The sequence below is a fragment of the Diabrotica virgifera genome, chromosome 1, assembly GCF_917563875.1.
Source record: "Diabrotica virgifera virgifera chromosome 1, PGI_DIABVI_V3a".
Lineage (NCBI taxonomy): Eukaryota > Metazoa > Arthropoda > Insecta > Coleoptera > Chrysomelidae > Diabrotica > Diabrotica virgifera.
The window spans coordinates 153,897,346-153,918,484 of NC_065443.1; the positions used below are offsets into that span (position 1 = coordinate 153,897,346).

General features: G+C 32.7%; 1 protein-coding gene across 2 annotated transcripts in view; it reads right to left on the reverse strand.

Moving 5' to 3' along the window:
• Positions 1-21,139, reverse strand: part of LOC114325660 (nexilin) — a 76,739-nt gene that overhangs the window by 20,378 nt on the left and 35,222 nt on the right. The window contains exon 6 of one of the 2 annotated variants that reach the window (XM_028273777.2): positions 7,194-7,444. In XM_028273777.2, coding sequence (XP_028129578.2) covers positions 7,194-7,444 — 251 coding nt within the window. Of the gene's footprint in view, positions 1-7,193; positions 7,448-21,139 lie in introns of both variants that reach the window. The other variant, XM_028273776.2, reaches the window with a different exon arrangement.

The following is a 21,139-nucleotide window of genomic DNA, read 5'->3' on the forward strand; positions in this document are numbered from 1 at the left end:
GTGGTCAGGAGTGGACCAAAGTAGCACAGCGAAAGCAGGAGTAGCAGTAATTGTAACTCCGTCCTACATGAAGACCATCATCGATGTTCAATTTACGAACGAGAGGATTTTAACAGTTCAACTAAAGATTAAACAAGAAAAGTATAGTTACATCATAACATATGCAGCAACTGATAATACAAACAAGAATGACAAAATGAGTATTTTGAAAAACTCCAAGAAATAATAGACAAGACAGAGAATATCAATTTAATAATAATGGGCTACATGAATGGAAGAGTGGGAAAACAAAATGCTGGTATAGAAAAATTGCTAGGAAAAGAGGGAGAAGATACGAGAAACGATAATGTAACAAGGACTATAAATTTATGCATCGAAAATGATCTGATAATAGGGATAATAGGGAATTCAAAGTTTACACACAAAGACGTCCACAAATACACAAGTGAAGAGAGGAGTAGAGGCGAGAGATCAATAATTGATTATTTCCTAATTAACTCCGAGATATGGAAAGCAGTCAAAAATATTAAGGTAAAAAGGAGAGCAGAGATTGGAAGTGACCATTATCTAGTCAAAATGAGCTTTAGAATAATAAAAGACATACAAAATGACAAAAAGAGAAAAATAATAAAAGAAAAAATCAGAAGCTACAAACTGAAAGAAATAGAAGTTAAAAAGAGATACCAGATATGCCTAGAGGAACATAGGAAAAGAGGAAATAAGTACCAAAATATAGAAGAAAGATGGAAAGATTATAAACATAGTCTATTAGTAGCTGCAAAAGAGAGTTGTGGAGTAACAAAAATAAGTAATAACCCCAAAAAACGCACGGCATGGTGGACATAAGACTTAGAAAAAATAGTACAAGAAAAGAAACAACTGTGGAAAAAAATATTTAACAGACAGAAAGCAAGAAAGCTATGACAAGTACAAAGAGAAAAGAACAGAAGTTAAACAGATGGTTAAAAATAACAAAGGCAGAACGTGGGTAGAATTTGGAAATAAATTAACAGAGGCATTCGGTGAAAATAAGAAATTGTTCTATAGCACACTTAAGAGCATGAGAAAACCAAAACCAGAGAACCAGAGAAACCCATAAGAGGTGGAGAGAATACTTTGAAGAACTCTTGGAAGCGGAACAAGTAGAAGGAAATAAGATAGAACAAAACAAAAATCAACACACCCCACAAGAGCAACAGGAGCAGATAGAAAATATAACACAAAAAGAATTAACAAATGCAATCAACAAAATCAAGCTGGGGGAAGCACCAGGACATGACGATATAACTGCAGAAATGGTCAAATACATGAATGAAGAAAGACAACAAGAATTACTAAACATCATGAACCAAGAAAGAAAAGAAAGTACCACTAGACTGGCAGATAGGCATTATAACACCATTGTATAAAAAAGGAGATAGCAACGAATGCTCAAACTATAGAGGAATAACACTTGGAAGCACAGTAGGAAAATTTTATGCTAATATACTAGAAAGCAGGCTAAGAGAAAAATTAGAGAACACCTTTGAGGAGAGCCAGAGTGGTTTCAGAAAAGAAAGGGGGACGAACGATCAGATTTTCATAATGAGACAAATAATAGAGAAAGCTCTTAAGACAGAAAAAGAAACACATGCATGTTTCATAGATATGGAAAAAGCTTTCGACATAATTAAAAGAGAAGATATTTGGAAAATACTAGAGAAGAGAAAAATTGAACAAGATCTAATAGGATGCATCCAGAGTTTATATGAAAAAACGAAAAGATATGTAAGGAAAAGAAATGAAAAATCAAAAGTATTCGACAGCAACATTGGATTAAAACAGGGTTGTGTACTGATCCCACTACCCTTTAACCTAGTACTAGATGACGTAATAAAAAACTGCAAACACAAATGGAGAAAATATAATGTAGGATATTGGAAGTTGAGAATGATACAAATGACAGAACTATGCTACGCAGACGACCTGGTGATCAATGGGAAGTCAGAAAAATAATTACAAGAAAATATTTATAAACATACTGAAACCCATTCTAACCTATGCCTGTGAATCTTGGGCATTAACAAAAAGGCAAAAGAATAGACTAATAAGCACAGAAATGAGATTTTTGAGAACAATAGAGGGAAAAACAAGGAAAGATAAAATTAAAAATCAAACCTTTAGACAAAATCTGAAAATACAGCCAGTTACAACAACAATCGAACAAGGACAACTTATATGGCTCGGACATGTACTGAGAAGAGAAGAAAAAATAGTAAGGCCGATATATGAAGCGAGAGATATGGGAAGAAAGAAGCGAGGAAGACCAAGAAAGACGTGGACAGAAGAAGTGAGGGAAGCGGCGACAAAAGAGGAATAAAATGGGAGGAAACAAAAGCATTGGCCATGGATAGAAGGAAATGTGGAAGAAAACGACGGAGAACCCAACTCCGTAATAACTCACACCGAAAGGTAGACGAGTTCTGAATTAAGTAAGTAAGTACTTTTACAATGGTTTTTTAAATATAAAGTAATTGAAACTGAGGAGATACATAATTGTCTATGCTCACAAAATTGTCCATCTGTGTATTGAGGAACAATATTTTCAACATAATTCATATTTCTCGTGACATTATTATTTCTTTATGATGGGAATACATATCATCATCCATTGGTTCTGCCAAGTAATGCCAAGTCCAGCACAACAGCACTAAAAATTATTTCTTGTTCATTTAATTATCAAACAACAATAAAGGTAGTATATTATCCATTTTTGAATTAAATTTGTTTAGTCCAAGTTATCGTTGAACGATAACACGATATAAATAAACAAAAACAACGAATCTCGTTTTAGGTAAAGTTCATAGAAGAGGTGAGAACACAAACAAAACCAACTATGAAAGTGTCAAACGGAAAAATACCATTCACCAGACTGAACATAGTTTTAAGAGGATGGCTACGTCTTTTCGGCTGCAATGCTATTCAAATGGCGATTCGTTTTTTTCGAATCCTAAGAAAACTAATAGGTATTTTTGAAAAATTTAAACACACAATTTAAGATTACGTTATTAGCGAGGGCCGAAAGTCCCTGAGAACTTCTATAATGTTTATTTTAATAACTTACAAGGGTGAAAAACTAAGAGAAAATTTAGTGTGATTTTTAATTTCAAATAGTCGAATAGAATATTGTCAACATATTGTCAGTTAGACAGTGACAATCAGTGACAATTTTAAATATTTGACATGGGATCGGGAATATTTTGAGTTGTTGATTAAATAATATTGATATATAGTGTATTTGATAAATAATTGATTTAAGACGTGAACTTAATAAAAAGTTATTTATTGTGTATTATTTGTGGAAGATCCAAGCAGAGAATACATCAGGATAATATTATATTCTGTGATCCAAGTATTTTGTTGTTAAAGATGTTCAAAATTGTAAGCGTTCCATAGTAACAATATATTATTAAAAAATCACTTTCACACTTTTCCTCTTTTCTCGATTGAGTATTAGTTTTTGTTGTAAATATATATTATTACAATCATTGAATACATAGTTAGTGAAAAAATTATTACATTTATTAACTGAATTAATAATTTGCAAGTATACAAACAACAGTTATCCAAGAACATTCAAAAGCCATCTCTTTAAGTTAATGATGACATATTCAAGTAGAATGACATTCTAGTAATGTTTACATATCCATACCAGTGTGAATTTTACTACACGTAATTTGCCGTGTAAAGACAGAAAAAGTAGGGATAGCCGTAAAATATTTGCGAATTATGTACCCATGGCCTTAAAGCGCTGAAACACAGCTGTTTAGTTGAAACGGGCGCGCGTCTTTTACCCAACACGACTCTACCTTATCGGCAGAGTCTACGAGAAGGGTACGGTAACTTGAAGCTGTAATTACAAAGAAAGAAATATCTTTGTACTCACTTTATCACGCTTAACGAATTACGGGATCTGGATTTCAACGCGGGATCTGGATTTCAACGCGGGATCTGGATTTCAACGCATATTCTTTTTTATAATTCTCGTATCAAAGTTACGCGTGAAGTTAGTCGTATTGATGACAGTTGGGGAAACGTCCGCGACCCAGTTGAAACTTATATCGGTTAATTCTGGTGAACGCAGTCAATGTGTTCCATTAAATCAATTTTACTCCACTTTAGAATGTTAGATAATAATAGTCGAGGAAATGAAGGAAACATTTTGGCTCGCAATTTTTTCGTCCAGCATGGATTTACTTGAAATTTTCACAGAAAGTAGGGAATAGTCCAAGGATAATTTTCTATATCATGCCGCTGTACGCTAAAACCTTGGGGGTGGTTGCCACCCATCTCGTGGGTGGGAAAATTTTAACCATGTAAATCGGTGTAAAATGTAATTCTAAACAAAATATGTGTTTTACATTTTTTTCGTAAAACTAATATTTTTCGAGTTATTCGCGGTTGAAAGTAACAGTTTTTCGACGAAAAAATCCACTTTTTTAAAGAGTTTTTTGAGAATAACTCGAAAAATATGCATTTAATCTAAAAAAACTAGCTCTCAAAATTGTGTCTTTTAGTAACACAAACCAAATTCTTTTTCTATAATATTTTTCCGACAAAGACAAACAGAGATACAGCATGTTAAAGGTTAGCTTTTTTCGTCAAATGTATAATTTGAAATATTCAAAACCAAATAATGGGAAAACGTTGCATTTTTCGAGGAAAACTTAGATAATCTTTTTTCAAGGATACAATTAGACCTTTCAAAAGAAAAAAAAACAAAAAGTTTCTAGCATAAAAATTGAGTGACTTATGATCAAAAAAAGTCGGTACCTACTTTTCTTTTCTGTGGTCGGTACCTCAAAAATGTGTCTTCACCTTTCTGTAATTCCGTTTATATTTTTATTATCAATACACCCAAGAAGTTTGACCTATTTAAAAGGCCTAATTTTAGAAAAATTGGAGTTTAAAGGAAAATTGATTTTTTGCAATTTCGTATTTTTCACCATTTTCTTCAAAATATCTCCGACAATACTAGAGATACGAAAAAATGATACACTACTAAAGTGTAGCTTTTTTCATAGCTAAAATTTTTTTGTGCATATATTTTCATTACAGTGAATAAATAGCGAGATATAGCTGTTTAAAATCTCTATTTACGAGCAAACACCCCCTTACTCGTTGTCCTAGGTGAACGACAAACGCGACAACGCAACACGACGCGACGCGAAGCGAAAATATTAAGTAATGGTTGTATTTGTGTGTGGCCTACGTTTTCGGAATAATCAGTCTACGACAAGACGCGACGAAGTGTGAACTTGTTTTGTTCGCGACGAGACACGACGCGCGACGCAGTGTGACACCCCATTGCTTCTGTCAATTCAAATTATGCTACGCAATAGTTTATTAAATAAACAAAAACTAATAGTATCTATATAGTACCAGTATTTTCTCATTAACATACCTTAAAGTCAGTAAAAGCCTCCCCTCAATAGAAATTGGTTTTTGAAAATTACTTATTGACAGTTGAATACCGGGTTTAACAGGTGCAATAATATAATCGAAACTGCTTGATAATAAGCCACAATACTCTTTAAACCAACGTGGATTATTTTTCTTAATTTCGAATATAAATAATGATGAAACTCTCGAAATTTATTTCGCTCTGAATATAAGTGTTTAAAATATGAATTTTCTAGTAACACTGCCGTATACTTCCCCATATTTAAGAATAGGAATGAATTGACATCGTCACGTTTGTGACGTGAAAGCGACGTGATGCGCCGCTATATAAGCCACACGTCGCGTGAATTACTGGTCGCATCGTATCGCAACGCACTGCATCGCGTCGCGTCGTTTTCCGTCGCTCACCTAGGACAATGGGTTATCGAGCCCTTTAAACCCACCCCAATTAAAAACTAAGGGATCTTACGGAATTTAATTTACATAGTCTTATAGCTCTTAAGTACCAGTACCGTTTACTCTAGAATTTTAAAGTTCTTTGGTCATATCCATCGGAGTGATCACAAAATGGAGCGGTTGGTGGTCCAAGGAAGGCCTCAGACTCAACGCCAACGCGGAAGATCTCCACAGCGATGGGCGGACATTACTAAAAAGCTTCTCAACAAACAGTATACTGAGGCAATACATGTAACTGATGACCGCGACCAGTGGAGAAATATTATCAATCAAACTGTCCGAGCTGCTGAAGCCCAATTATGAACCACAACACATCTACTAAGATGTTAATGACTATGATGATGATGATAGCTCTTAAAAAATCCTATAAAATCATTTTTGAAAAAACTTTTTACCGCCAAAAATAAAGGAGCTACGATTATAAAACGAATTTTTTTTTTTCGAAAAATTCGAATAGTCCACTTATAGAGCATTTTCAATGTATATAATACCACAGAACTAGTTCCTATACTGGAAGGTGACTAAAAAACTATTTGTATTTGTATTTGTACATATTTGTAAATTCGTATTTTTGTGTAAATAAATGTTTTTGTAATTCTTTCATTCTACTTTTTTTGTATAGATCTATTAAATTATCTACTTATAAAAATTGCAATGTTATTAAGGGTGGTTTTTAAGGGTTAAAATATGATATTATATCCTTTAGCAATATTTAGCATAAAACAATCATTATTTAACCAATCAAACCCAAATTTTACCCATATTAAAGTTTACAATGATTTTATATAATTTTTGACAATAAGGGGTAGTTTACACCCGTAAAAATAATCTACGCCCTTGAGCATGGTATAGAATATGAAGTACAGGGTGAGATGATCCTAATCTCAATTTTTTGTGTAAATCGATGCAAGCCGAAATTATTATTTTAGGATAAGTCAATTTTTTATATATATATAGCTCGAACAAGAATGGCTGTAAGGGTTGAAATATTATATTATATCTTAAAGCATAAAACAATCATTATGTAACTAATAAGAATGAAATGTTGACAATATTAAAGTTTAAAATGTTGTTTTATAATTTTTTACAATTAGGGGTAGTTTTCACCCTTAAAAAACCAAAAGCGTACAACGGCTCAATATAGAAAATGAACTAGAGGGTGAAATGAGACTAATCCCAAATTTTTGTACAAATCGATGCTGGACGAAAAAACTGCAAGGTTTTGCCATTTTTTCAGTTTCATTTCCTCGATTATAAACAGAAAAAGTACCGAAATTTAAATTTTATATACTTACTATTTGTTTGCTGTTGTTGTTTATTCCGGTTACCAATAGGTCTTCTTTTTGTAGGTATAGGAGGAATGACACGACGCCTTACTGGTTCCGCCTCTATACTAATGATATCTTCATCTTTTTGACTATCAACCTGATTATCGTCCGAATCCACATTTAAACTTCTTTCGAACCTTTCCTGTTCCTTTTCCTCCTTTTGCTTCTTAACTGTTTCTTCTCTCAATTTATCAAACATAAGCTCACATCGCGGCGTTCTACTAAACATAATTTATAATTTATTGTCTACTTTATTTCATTAAATTATTTTTTAATTGACTTAATTAATTTATTCTAACAATAAAACACTTAAGACTTTTGTTGAAAGGCGACTTTCTCAAGTGATGTGTTTTTACTATGCGTCTACACTTTAAGTCTCTAACTTAATAGGTTGAGGAGTGGGGAGCTGTTTGTCTCAAGTTGGTCATTCAGAATTTATATCTGTTATTTTTTAAAATATTAATTTCCATAGATTCTAGTAAATATAGATTAGGGCCTTTATTTTGAATATGAAGAATTTGATACTGTTCATTAAAAGAATAATTATTGTGATCTAGAACAGGGGTCACCAATTAGAGGACCGCGGTCCGCATCCGGACCGTGAGCTAGTTTTGTGCGGACCTTCAATAAATTCAGAATATACCTAGTGTTTGGCAATTTTGATTATTTCATTCATAGGAGATTCTGACCAATGGAAAGCTAAAGAAATAAAAAACAAACTGATAATTTTTGATAATATCCCGTCGTCAAGTATATTACGTTAGATGCCCTTCGTTGCTACGAAAAAATACATTCAGTATTAATGTTTTAAAAATTATAAAAGTGATGACTTTCAACCGTCAAATATTTATAACAACTGTGTGTTTAATTGTACTAATTTGTACTTACTTAAATCAATTAGAATAAAATTTTGGTTTTGAACAGTTTTATTCATGAAATAATCGCAGCAAATTGAACTAAAATTATTATGGAATTTTTGCCCTCGTGACACTTTCGACATAATTTCACTCCCCTTCGGGTCGTGAAATTAAAACTGTCAAAGTGTCACTCGGGAAAAATTCGATAATTTTAGAGCTCTTGTGCAATTACCACTGAAAATGTTTTACCATGAAATTGTGTACTATGTTTGGCTCAACTTATGTGTGCGAAGCCGCTTTATCAAGAATGAACTTTATTAAAAATCGGTAGAGATCTCACTTAACAGATGAATATCTCAACTCCCTAATGAGACTCAGTTGCACTAAACTCACTCCAAACTTCAGACATGTTGTACATAAAAAAATGTCATTTTTCTCTCTGATAATTTAATTTTGTAAAGAATTTTCCCCCTTAATGTTATACTTACTAATGATTAATTTTGAAATTAAGTAAGCTGTAATATACAATTGTCATGTGTATTTTTTTATATTCATTTCCTCTCTACTATATGTTAAGTAGGAGTACTTTTCAGATGTGCATTTAATTATAATAATTTTCAGATTTAGTAAGTTTGCAACAAACACCTTGTATTGAAACTAATGCAGAAAAGATAACATGTTAATTAGCATTTTATACAATGATTATTTATTTTAAATTCCTCAGTTTCTTTTCTACAAAATTGAAGATGTCTAAAAACTTCATTAGCATTCAAAATATAAATTCCTAATTTTTAAAACATTCCCAGTAACAATTTACAATACTGCTGTTTTCAAAATATACTGATAATAACATCAAAACAATACACAATGAATTTATATTTTATTTATTGTATGTACCAGGAAGTTTCAGAAAAGTATACAATACAGTAACCAAAAAACAATCAGATATTATTAGTTTTCCTTTCCATATTAGTCCATGTGTGAGGCCACTTTCGTATGAAAAATGTTTCTGACTCGATTTCTTTGCAGATTCCTGTTCAAAAATGTCCCCTTTAAACAAATCAGAAGGGTGCCGGGTGAAACAGTTTTTAAGCAAATTCAAAATTACTTTTTTGCCTCGAAAAATGTATTTTTAGGTTTCTTGGGTAATTATAAACAATAAAGGTCTCTTGTCATATTTCTGAAAAGTTGATAGTTTTCGAGTTATAAGCGATTTAAAATCTGAAAAATGCGAAAATATGCATTTGCGATGCTTGAAAATTCTTAAGTTGTAATTAAATGACTATGGCAGATATTTCTTATTTAAGATGACCCAAAAATGCTAAAAACATATTTTCGCGGGCAAAAAAGCTGACGTTTTGAACTTGTTAAAAAAAATATTAAACAATTTCTGCCCAAAAATTTCGCCCGGCACCCTTCTGATTTGTTTATAGGGGATATTTTTTAACAAGAATCCGAATCAGAACAGTCAGACTTCCGGACCCCGGAAGTGTCAAAGGTTTTCGAAACGGACCCTCAGAGAAATTAATTGATGACCCCCTGATCTAGAAGGTAACAAACCAGATGTTAACAGGCAACTCGACCAATTTTTATCATACAATAATTCTCTCCATAATAATACTGAATATACAATAGAAGCAGAACAAAATCAGACCATAAATTTTCTAGAACTAAAAATTACCAAACTTTGAAACAAACAGGGATTCTTCGTATGTCATCAACCAAATCATACTGAAGCAACAATACACAATTCATCATCCCACCCTACACAACATAAACTAGCAGCCTACGAAAGTATGTTACATATATTGACAGAAATTCACAGCTTGCAACGAACCAACAACAAAATTTTAAACTGAATAAGAAAGCCCTGAAATTAGTCTTCCCTCTACCACAGAAAAACAACCCAGTACTTTCTGCTCTATCACATATACAGGCAAGATATCGACAAAAATAGCCAAACACATAAAAGAGAAAGGAATAATACCAGCTTTCAGAACTAACAACAACTTAGGCAAATACATTAAGAACAATAAGAGCCAAAAGGAAAAGCAATTACAGAGTGGTGTATACAAACCGACATGTAGAGATTGTCCAAAAACTTATATCGATCAAACTGGCAGAAGTTTTGACAAACGCATTGCAGAGCACAAAATGGCTTTCAATAATACAAAAACAGATTCTACGTACGTACTTCACCTTCTAGACTCTAGACCGTAATCATTCTTGTAATGAACAGTATCAAATTCTTCATTTTCAAAGGCTATCTTTATTAGAATAATATGGAAATTAATAAATTAAAAAATACAGATGTAAGTCTGAATGACCAATTTGAGAAACAGCTCCCCCCTCCTCAACCCATTCAATACTTTAAAGTGTGGACGAATATTAAAAACACATCTGTAGTGTCATAGTCTGAGACCTAAGATCCGAATATAGGTCGATCTGCACCCACCTGATTTCCGGATGAAACATTTTTTTTTATTAAATTTCATACATAGACAAATATTTCTAGCATGGGTGTCGTAGCTATCCTTAAGGGGGGACCGTAGGGGTTGAATTCAATATTTCAAGCACATCATTTTTTTGAAAGTATGGTGGGATTATTTTAATTTTAAATGAAATAAGCGTATTCAGTACAATTCATAGATTATTCAAGGAAAAATATTGAAAAATAAGCCAACGGTGGCAATTTTTTAAAGACACCTCAAAAAACAATGAATTTTGCGCTGGACATCAGAACTCATCATTGGATAATGGTAAACAAAAAATTCTTCTTCTTCTTTCTCGAAACTCCTTACGCCCCTCGGAGGCGTCGGAGGTTTTATTCAACCTCTATCCATATCTTCCATTTCTTGCGGTCCTTCGCTAACTCTTTCATTTGTTGATGCGTTTATCCTTTTTCCTGTCCAATTTCTATAATCTGATCGATCCATCTTTTCCTTGGCCTCCCTTTCCTTCTTTTACCATATCTTTTTGATTCCATCACCTGCTTTGGTAGTCTTCCCTGGTCCATTCTGTTAATGTGTCCATACCATTTTAATTTTCTTTTTTAGATCTTGGTTATTATCGATTCCTGTTTCAGTCCTTGTCTAATATCTTCATTTCTTATTCTGTCCAATTTCGTTCTGCCTGCTATTTTTCTCAGCTGCTTCATCTCCGCTGCATTTATTGTACTGTCTAGTTTTGCATTGTTTACCCATGTCTCACTTGCATATATACTTCATCTAATTTACTAACCGTTGCACGTCATCCGCGTCATAGCCTTTGACGTCGCATGATACCAACACGAAATATTTAGGCGGTAGGTGTGTTCTTTTTTAGAATCACGTTTCCGAATACACTGGAATTACAGCCACTAGACATATTTTATTATATACGCGTAGAAATAATATTTGAAGATTTCTATTAATGTTAACCTAAAGAAACACAAAATAATATGTTTCATTTAATTTGTATAAATGGATTATAAAGCGTTTTTATGAAGCACATTTACTCGAATCACACTGTAACTGTAATCGAACGAAGGTGACATTTTAGAATAAATTGGTAACATTTATTTGACAGTTGCGGTGATGACACTTCATATTTGTTTATATTCTTTATAAGTATCTGTTTATATATTTACTGTTTTTATTATTTACTTTACTATAAAAACATCCTCTACTATAAAAATATAAATTTCACCTAATTTTGTCACGACTTGGAATAATCGAGGTATCTGACAACTTTTTAAGTTGTTATTGTAGACATATACAAAGAAACCTACCGGCTTCATGCCAAGAGTTCGGAGCCGTTTTTTAATTATTAACAATGCAGTGCAAAAACGCTTGCACTGCAAATCTTAATAGATTATAACTTAATTCTTGTTCTCTATTTCTTAAGTTTTTGCTTATTTACATTGAATATTAATTTGTTTTGTTGTATAATCCACGTTTACAATAATTATGTAATCTATTTGATTTAAAATGGATTCAGGATTTTTTTATACTTTGGCAACTATGTCAACTTAGATCTCTGGCGTAGATAATGACGTGCAACGGTAAGTAAATTAGACAGACTGTATTAAAGTTGGTACAGATATTGCATTGTATACCTTCAGTTTTTTTCTTTATCTATTTCCTCCTTTCCAAATATTGTTTTATTTAGTGCATAGTAGATCTTTTTTGCTTTTTTCGTCCTGTATGAGATTTCTTGATCTAGCTTTCCATCCTCTGATATTATTACTCCCAGGTATTCAAACGTCGAGACTGTTTCTATTATTTCGTTTTTGCACCTAAATATCGTTTGGTTTATTTCTTCCCTTTTCTTTTGGGTTACTATCATGGTCTTCGTTTTCTTTACATTTACCTCCATTTTCAAATTTTCTATTTCTTCCACCCAGATATCGATTAATTTTTGCATTTTCTCTTTATCGTCTGCTATTATTACTATGTCATCTGCATATAGTAATACCTCCATTCTCACTGGTACTAAATTCCTATACCCTATTGTTGACTGTAATTGCCTTAACCTTCTTTTAGCGCTCTTCATTACTCTATCCATTACTAATATAAATAAAACTGAACTGAGACTGTCCCCTTGTTTTATTCATCTCCTTAAGTTTATTATTGGCGATCTGTTTCTGTTTATTTGTACTTTAGCGAGTACGTTTCTATATGTACTTTTTACCACGCTTACTATCTTTTGCGAGATTTGCAGGTCTTCCATCACTGACTATATTCTTCTTCTTCTACGGTACTACAGCCCAAATTGAGCCTTGGCTTCCTTTATTTTTTTCTTCCACCCTTGCTTGTCTGTGGTTGCTCTTCTACATACACGGACTCCTAAAAGGGCTTGTGCGTCGCTGTTTACTGTGTCTTCCCAGCGCTTTCTTGGCTTTCCAACCGGTCTCTTTCCCTGCTTTCTAGCATTCAGTGCTCTTTTTGGTAGCCTATCCTCTCCCATTCTTATCACATGTCCGGCCCATTGCAATCTTTGTATCCTAATGAAGTCTGACAGGGGTGTTTCCTTATAAAGTTGATAAAGCTCGTTGTTGTACCGACTTCTGAAGATTTCGTTTTCCCTCACAGGTCCTAGTATTCTCCTCAGTGCTTTCCTTTCGAATGTGTCGAGTTTGATTTTGGATGTTTCTTTCAGGACCCATGCTTCACTGCCATAGCATGTTATTGGTCGAATTAATGTTTTATCGATTCTCATGTTTGTATTTCGGTGGACACTTTTAGACCGAAATATATGGGAGAGGGCAAAATAAGCTCTCTTTGCCTGCGTTATTCTCTTCCGTAATTCGCCATCTTCTGATCCGTCGGCATATATTTCTACTCCCAGGTATGTAAACTTTCCAACCGTTTCAATGTCATCTTCATGTATGATGTTTTGTGGGACTATATTTCTTCTCGTCTGAGTCATTATTTTTGTGTTTTCTGTGATAATTTCCAGACCTAGCATTTTTGTTTGTGTTTTTAACTCTGCGTATGTTCCTGTGCTCCTGTTGATGTTCTACTCATAATATTAATATCATCGGCATAAGCGGCCAGTTGAACCGTTCGGTTGGTTAGTAGGTTTCCTCGTCCAGTTTGCATTTGCCTAACCACATACTCCAGTACCAGGTTAAACAATGTTGGGGCCAGCCCATCTCCCTGCTTTAGTCCCTGCAAAATTTTGAAAAAGTCTATCCGGTGGTTTTGTATTCGTACACATGCCTGAGTTTCATCCATTGTGGCTTTAATGAGTCTTATTAGCTTGTGTGGTATTGCCAATTCAGACAATATAGTTTGTTCCTATCAATTATATTTCTCAGTATGTATATATTATCTGTTGTTCCTCTTTCCTTCCTAAAAGGCGCTTGTTCTTCTTCTAGTTTTCCTTCCAGTTCTTTCCTGAGCTTCCATTCTATTATCCCGGTGTAGACTTTATATGCCACTGATGATAAGCATATAGCCCTATAGTTATCACATTCCGCTTCATCTCCTTTCTTGTGTATTGGTATCAATAAATTTTCTTTTCAGTCTTTCGGTATCGTTTCTGCTCTCCATGCTTCATTCATTATTTCCAGTAGCCAAAGTTTGCCTCGTTCTCCCACGTACTTCCATCATCTCCGGATCTGTCATCGGCACTTCCCGCTTTTCCAATCTTTATTCTTGTCAATCCTTTTTCAATATCTTTGATATGAATTTCGTCTACTCGATTGTCCCTATCCTCTTCTCTTTTCTGCTGTCCTCACTCCTCATTTTGTTGGTTGCTTGCCTCGAATTTTTCTTTATAGTGCTTATTCCATATGGTTAGTATGTCTTGTATGTTTGTTTTCAATTCATTTCGCTCATTTCTAATTCCTCTTATTTGTTTCCTTTTGTTCCTTTCATGCTTCTTATTTTATTCCAAAATTGTTTATTGTTATTCCTAAAACCTTCGTCCAATTATGCATCGAATTCCTTCAGCTCTTCTTCTTCGCATCTTTTACTAGTTCTTTCACTATATTTCTCTGTCTTCTGTATTCTTGTCTTGCTCTTCATTTGTGTTTATGTATCGCTTTCACATTTCTTTCTTCTTTTTTATTGCTTGCTTTATTTCCTTATTCCACCATCCAGTTCTTTTATTATTTTTCCCATTCTTTCTTATTCCACATACTTGTTTTGCAGTGTTGCATAACGTGTCTCTCAATTTTTTCCATCTCTCTTCCATATTCCATATTTCCTCATTGTTTTCATGCTGTTCCAGTATTTTATCTGTCTCTCTTTAGTATAACTTCTCCTCATTTCTATATTTTTCATCTTAGGTATTGCTATTCTTGTATATTGAGGACTCTATTATTTCCATTAGTTTCATGTTTATCTCTGCTGTCACTAGTCTGTGTTGGGTACCGAGTTCGGCTTCGTTCTCTGTTTTTATATTTTGTATCGTTAGTTCTGCGTCACGAGGATATACTGTGTAGTCAATTATGCTTTTCGCATTTCTTTCTTCTGCTACGTATGTATATTTTTCGTTTCTCGGTTGATACCAGAAAGAAATACCTATTAACAGGCCATTTATTTGGCAGAAACTTATCATTCTACCATTCCTATTTATCGTCTCATCTCCATACCTTCCCAAGCAGCCTAATGCCATATTTTCATCATTTAATATTCTTGCATTCCAGTCTCCTAGTAAAATGATGGTTTTGCTTTCCTCTTGTATCTCATCAATAAGTTTCTGTATCTCATCATAGAATAGTTCCGTTTTTTCATGCTCTGTTCCTTCTAACGGTACATATATCTGCAATATGTGACATTCTTCTCCTTCTAACTCTATTTTTATGTATATGGTTCTTGATGATACTGGTTTGAATTTGGTTATTCTTCTATTCATTTTTTTTCGTTACAACTATTCCCACACCTTCTTTTGTCTTTTGCCCTATCTGAACTCCGGAGTAGTATAGTATGTGCTGCCCTCCGATATCGACAATTCCATCTCCCACTTTTTTCGTCTCGCTTATTCCTATCAACTGCAGCTCAAATATTTCCATTTCCTCTGTTAATTCACGTTTCTTTCCTGTTATCGAGGTTATATTCCATGTACCTATTCTTGTTTGACATTTGTTTTCATTTCTCTTTTCTTCTACCCTTTCTTCCGTCTTTACATTTTCTTTGCCTTGTTTCTTCTTATTTTAGTTTTCTACTTCTATTTCCATTTGTATTACTTCATTTGATTGTATTGTTTTCTTTTTTGTTTCGTATTTTTCCTCTTGTCTCCTTTTTCTTTGCCGTGTCATCTTTGTAATATTGTTCTGTCCGTTATATCTTATTAGTATTTTGGGCGCTTATAATTTACTTTTTCTTGATTTTCTCTTTCGCTGTTCCATTTCCATACTTCATTATCAAGATTAACTTTTGATATCCCACCTTCGCAATTTTCCCTTTGATCTTGTCTTCTTTAGCAGTTGCTCTAATTTTGGATTGTATTTCTCTTTCAAGTTTTGTTAGGTCATCAACAAAAAATTCAAAAAGATTTTATTAGCTTATGAGTTTTTCGAGGTAACGCTGTCGAGTTTTTTTAGTTTTATCGACTTTTGACTTTTTGATATCACTCAAAAGTCAAAACAACGATTTTTTTTGCAAAAAATGATGAAAATCAACATATTTATTAGTGTCAAACAAAAAATAAGCATAGAACAAAAAATATCTCGCCAGCGTTACCTGAAGGAATGTCTAAAGAAAATATATACAAAATTCCAGGTGGGTCGGTCAAGTAGTTTTTGACTTTTAATGTCCAAAGCCTTTGAAAAAATCAGTTTTGAGGAAAACGCGTTGAAAATATTGTCAACTTTTATTTTAATTTTTTTTTTTGTCTGTCGAATCGTAAAGTGGTGCACACCGGAATATCTTTTTGAATCGTGGAGTAATTTACAAAAGAAAATGAGAACAGCTGTTGACCGTTGTTCACTACGTTCAAGCACGCTGGCGCGAACCTGCTGCAAAGCGAGTCGAAGATAGGAATATTCAACACTATTTCCCTACCTCCCTACCTTCGACTCGCTTTGCAGCAGGTTCGCGCCAGAGAGCTTTAGCGTAGTAAGAAACGGTCAGCAGCTGTTCTCATTTTCTTTTGTAAATTACTTCGCGATTCAAAAAGATATTCCGAGTGCATTACTTTACGATTTGAGAGACAAAAAAGAAATTGAAAATAAAAGTTGACAATATTTGAAACGCGTTTTCCCAAAAACTGCTTTTTTCAAAGGCTGTAGAAATTGTAACTCAAAAACCCCTTGACCAACCCACCTGGAATTTTGTAAATATTTTCTTTAGACATTCCATTCCTTGAGGTACCGTTGTTGAGATATTATTTATTTTATGCTTATTTTTTGTTTAACAATAATAAATATGTTGATTTTCACGCTTTTTTGCAAAAACTTTCGTTGTTTTGACTTCTGAATGATATCAAAAAGTCAAAAGTCGGTAAAACTAAAAAAAGAATATGTGTGTACTTTGTACGCACGTAAGAAGTTATACTTCTATTATGATATAATTTCAACGAAATAAATATACCTACATAACAGTTACAATGCAGAAAATTAACAATAATTACCAAAAATGAACCAAAACTTAACAATGCCAAATATTAAAAAAAAAAGAAAAAAATATGAATCGCCCGGGATTTGAACCCGCAATCTCGCGATTTTTTGATCTCTGGTCCAATGCTCTACCAACAAGGCCGTCAAGCCGCATGCTACTTACCTTTCAGATATACATAATTATACATCACGGTGACAAGTGAAATATAAAAATAGATGTTTTACTACTTCACGCCCAAGGAAGACAAATCCAAAGACACAAAATTATAATAAAAAAACCTTTTAAACCACCTTTTCCAAATTGCGCAAGTTGTATTATTATTATTAATGTTAATAAATGAAATATAAATATTTTAACGTTTCACAATTTGACAATTCACTTTTAACTGCAGTGCCTTAAAAATTTTAAAGCACTAGTGCCTTAAAGTAGCATTTTTAACGCTCCTATGGAGTCCTAAAAATTGCATTTTTAACACGTTTGTAGAAAAATATATTTAAAAACACTAATATATTATTTCCACACCTTTTCTGGACTGATACATACATAAATTAAAACATTTTGAAGTATAACTTCAAAAATATAATATAAAAACTACTTAAAAAGGCAGTATAACTATTAACTAACCTTTGTTGTTTCTCTTCCCACAAATTTTAAAACGCAACAACCATACATAACCAAACCGTCAACCGTCCAAACCACAGCTGCGCTACAGCTGCCATATTGGATAATTTTTGACATGTCATTTGAACATCCAATCAGAACAAAGTTATAATGCGCATGCGCCGGGATCGTAGGTTTTAACATATAAAAATTCAGCCTCATATCGCGCGTAAAGAAGTATAACTTCAAAAACTTGACAGCGTTGCCTCGAGAAACTCATAAGCTAATATAAATCTTTTTGAATTTTTTTTTACTATGATCCAATGAAAAATTTGGATGTCCACCGCAAAATTCATTGTTTTTGAGGTGTCTTTAAAAATTTGCCACCGTTGGCTTATTTTTCAATATTTTTCCTTGAAGTTTTTCTTGAATATTCTATGAATTGTACTGAATGCGCTTATTTAATTTAAAAATAAAATAATTCTACATTACTTTCAAAAAAATGTGCTTAAAATATTGATTTCAACCCCTACGGCCCCCCGTAAGGATAGCTATGACACGATTATGATAGACAACCCATGCTAAAAATATTTATCTATGTATGAAATTTAATTTAAAAAAATGTTTCATCCGGAAAGCAGATGGGTGCAGATCGATCTATATTCGAATCCCGTACTATCATTAATTTATAATTTTTGTAGAAATATTGCAAATAAAAGTCTTCAGTGTTTTATTTTTTAAATTCATTTTAGATAAAAATTAATTTCCAACAAGTAACGGTGGAATCAATCAATTTTAATTAACTAGTTATGTATTATTATGTATTTTATTAGAATATTCTAGAAGTGAGTTCTCAGTTTTCACCAATTCTTACAATCGAATGTGTCTTGACTTTTATATGAAACAAAAAATTCACATAAAAGTGCCGTAACAACATTCACAATAAACAAAACTAGATTTTATTATCGAGCATATTTTAGTATCAATAAACTTTACAAGGAAAGAATGGCATTATGAGAGAAAAAAAATTAATAAGGACTATTTGAGAAAAAAATTAGGTAAATTCTATCGGATCTTAAAGAAACTCATGTAGGGAGTGGATTAAGCGTGTGCTTGAAAAGAAGAATTTTCAAAATTGTTAATGGAAAAATAAAAAAAAAATAGTCACAAGAACCACTATTAGAAAGTTTAAAACCAAATTATCAGTTTAATGTGACAGAATCGAGTGACAAAAATAAAACAACGTCATCGGATGTCGAAAATTTAAGTATTTAATTTTTTGGAAGGAAAAACAAAAACCAGTGAGTTCAAAATGCGTTAAAAAAAGAAGGTAGATGTACCCGCAGGGCTCAGTATTCCACATTCTGATATCAGTGTAACCAACATGACAGAAACATCTAGAAATACATCAAATATTGAAGCAACAGAGGAAGAAATCTTTGAAGAAGTCGCAAGCATAGCTCCTGAACATTACTTGGTAGTAGACAGAGATTCATCGGATGAAGAAATAGACGAACTACAATAAATAGATGAAGAAATTGAGTTCAAACAAAAACTAATATTTTCTAGGAATCGCTATTCCTGATTAAGTTAAAAAACATGATTTGAAGGAGATTTAGATAGTTGTTGGTGAATATGTTCTATTTTCTTATGAAAAGTATGTATGTCTATCCTGGAGTCATTAAAACAGTAGATGATGCCAGCAAGACGAGATGAAATGTGGTATCATTGGGACAATATAATGATTGGATCTTGAGATCCTCCAATGTTTCTATTAGCGCAAACTATGACTATAACTGTATAAATAATTATGTACTTAAGTTCATACCAAACCCTTCTTTGAGCGCGTCATAGATTATCGAATTCTCCCTAACGCATTAAGCTGTAAGTGACAAAAAAAACGTACCTCGCAAGTTTATTATACATAGAACTTAGAAAATTATGTATTTGTTAACGGGTATTTGCATATTAAAGCGACTTATACTTGTTGCTGTATAATTGGTTAGCGATTACAATACTCTAAATTCTAAATAGATGACCAATCAATGATGCGAATAAAGATAATTTGACACAAAAGTAATCGATCGTGACAGTACTTTCACAATGTCAATGGGTAAAGTGACAATGGTAATTTTAGGTTAGTATTTTTCACCGACGTACATATAAATATAAGGTTGTTCTGAAGCTATTTCCTTGTGGCATTTTTATAATAAACTATTTTTAATGGGAAATAAGCCACAATTTTACCAAAAAAATGATTTTATTAACGTTTCGAAGCCCAAATCGGGTTTCGTTGTCAAAATACAAAATACTACCAAAACAAACAAAAATGTTGTTGCTAAGTAAAAAAATTCTTCTAATAATTTATTTAATCTGACTCATTTATATTGGCAATTCAGACGTATATTATACATTTTAAAGTAGAAGACTTTAAAATGATATCGCCAATATTTATGAGTTGCGTTCCTGGGACGACTTTACTAAAAGATAGTTCATTCGATTACATGAAATTAATCCCAACTCAAGAATATCCGTCACAAAAAAATCATAGCATGTGATCTGTCTTTAAAAAGACAACCAAATGCAACGATGACAGTAAAATTCTCGCGTTAGAGATTCCATAGTAAATCACGAGGAAAAACCAGGAAAAAACCTCGTGATACTATCCCGACATCGTAAGTATTTGGTCTTACATTTAATTTACTTTCAAAAAACTAATACCAAATTCTGACTTTAATATGTTAACTTATAAATAATATTAATAATATATAGATATGCAATAAGTAATACTAAAATAAATATAAAATTTGTACTAACTCGATATGTTATTGACTTACTAATCGTGGTATTTTCTTTCTATTGACTTCCTCTTTCAGTATAGGTAACCACATCCTACTGCATTCTACCGAGGAATTTGCGACACAATTGGTTTCATTTAGCATAATTAGAACCGCTACTTTGATTTTTCTCTTTTTACTATCTGATTCTTTCAGGACTATACTTAAATCTCTCCACTGAACTCTATGTTCATTATCCCATGCGTGTTGACATATTTGAGATCTATCAAATTCTCTATTTTTAATATAAGACTGATGTTCACTTATTCTAACGTTCAATGGTCTTGATGTTTCACCTAAATAAAATTGTTCGCATTCACAAGGTATTTTATAAATGCAATTCTTTGTTCTTTCTTGTTCATTGTTAGGTTTAGTTTTAGATAGAATAGATCTCAATGTGTTTGTTGTTTTGAATGTTGTTGAAATGTTGAATTTATTTCCTATTGTTTTAAGTTTCTCGGATAGTCCTTTTATATATCGTATTGATATTTTCCTCGTATTATTTCTTGTGAATGTTGTAGGATCCCGTTCTAAATTGTTGTGTTCCATTTGATCCAATCTTGACAATTCCT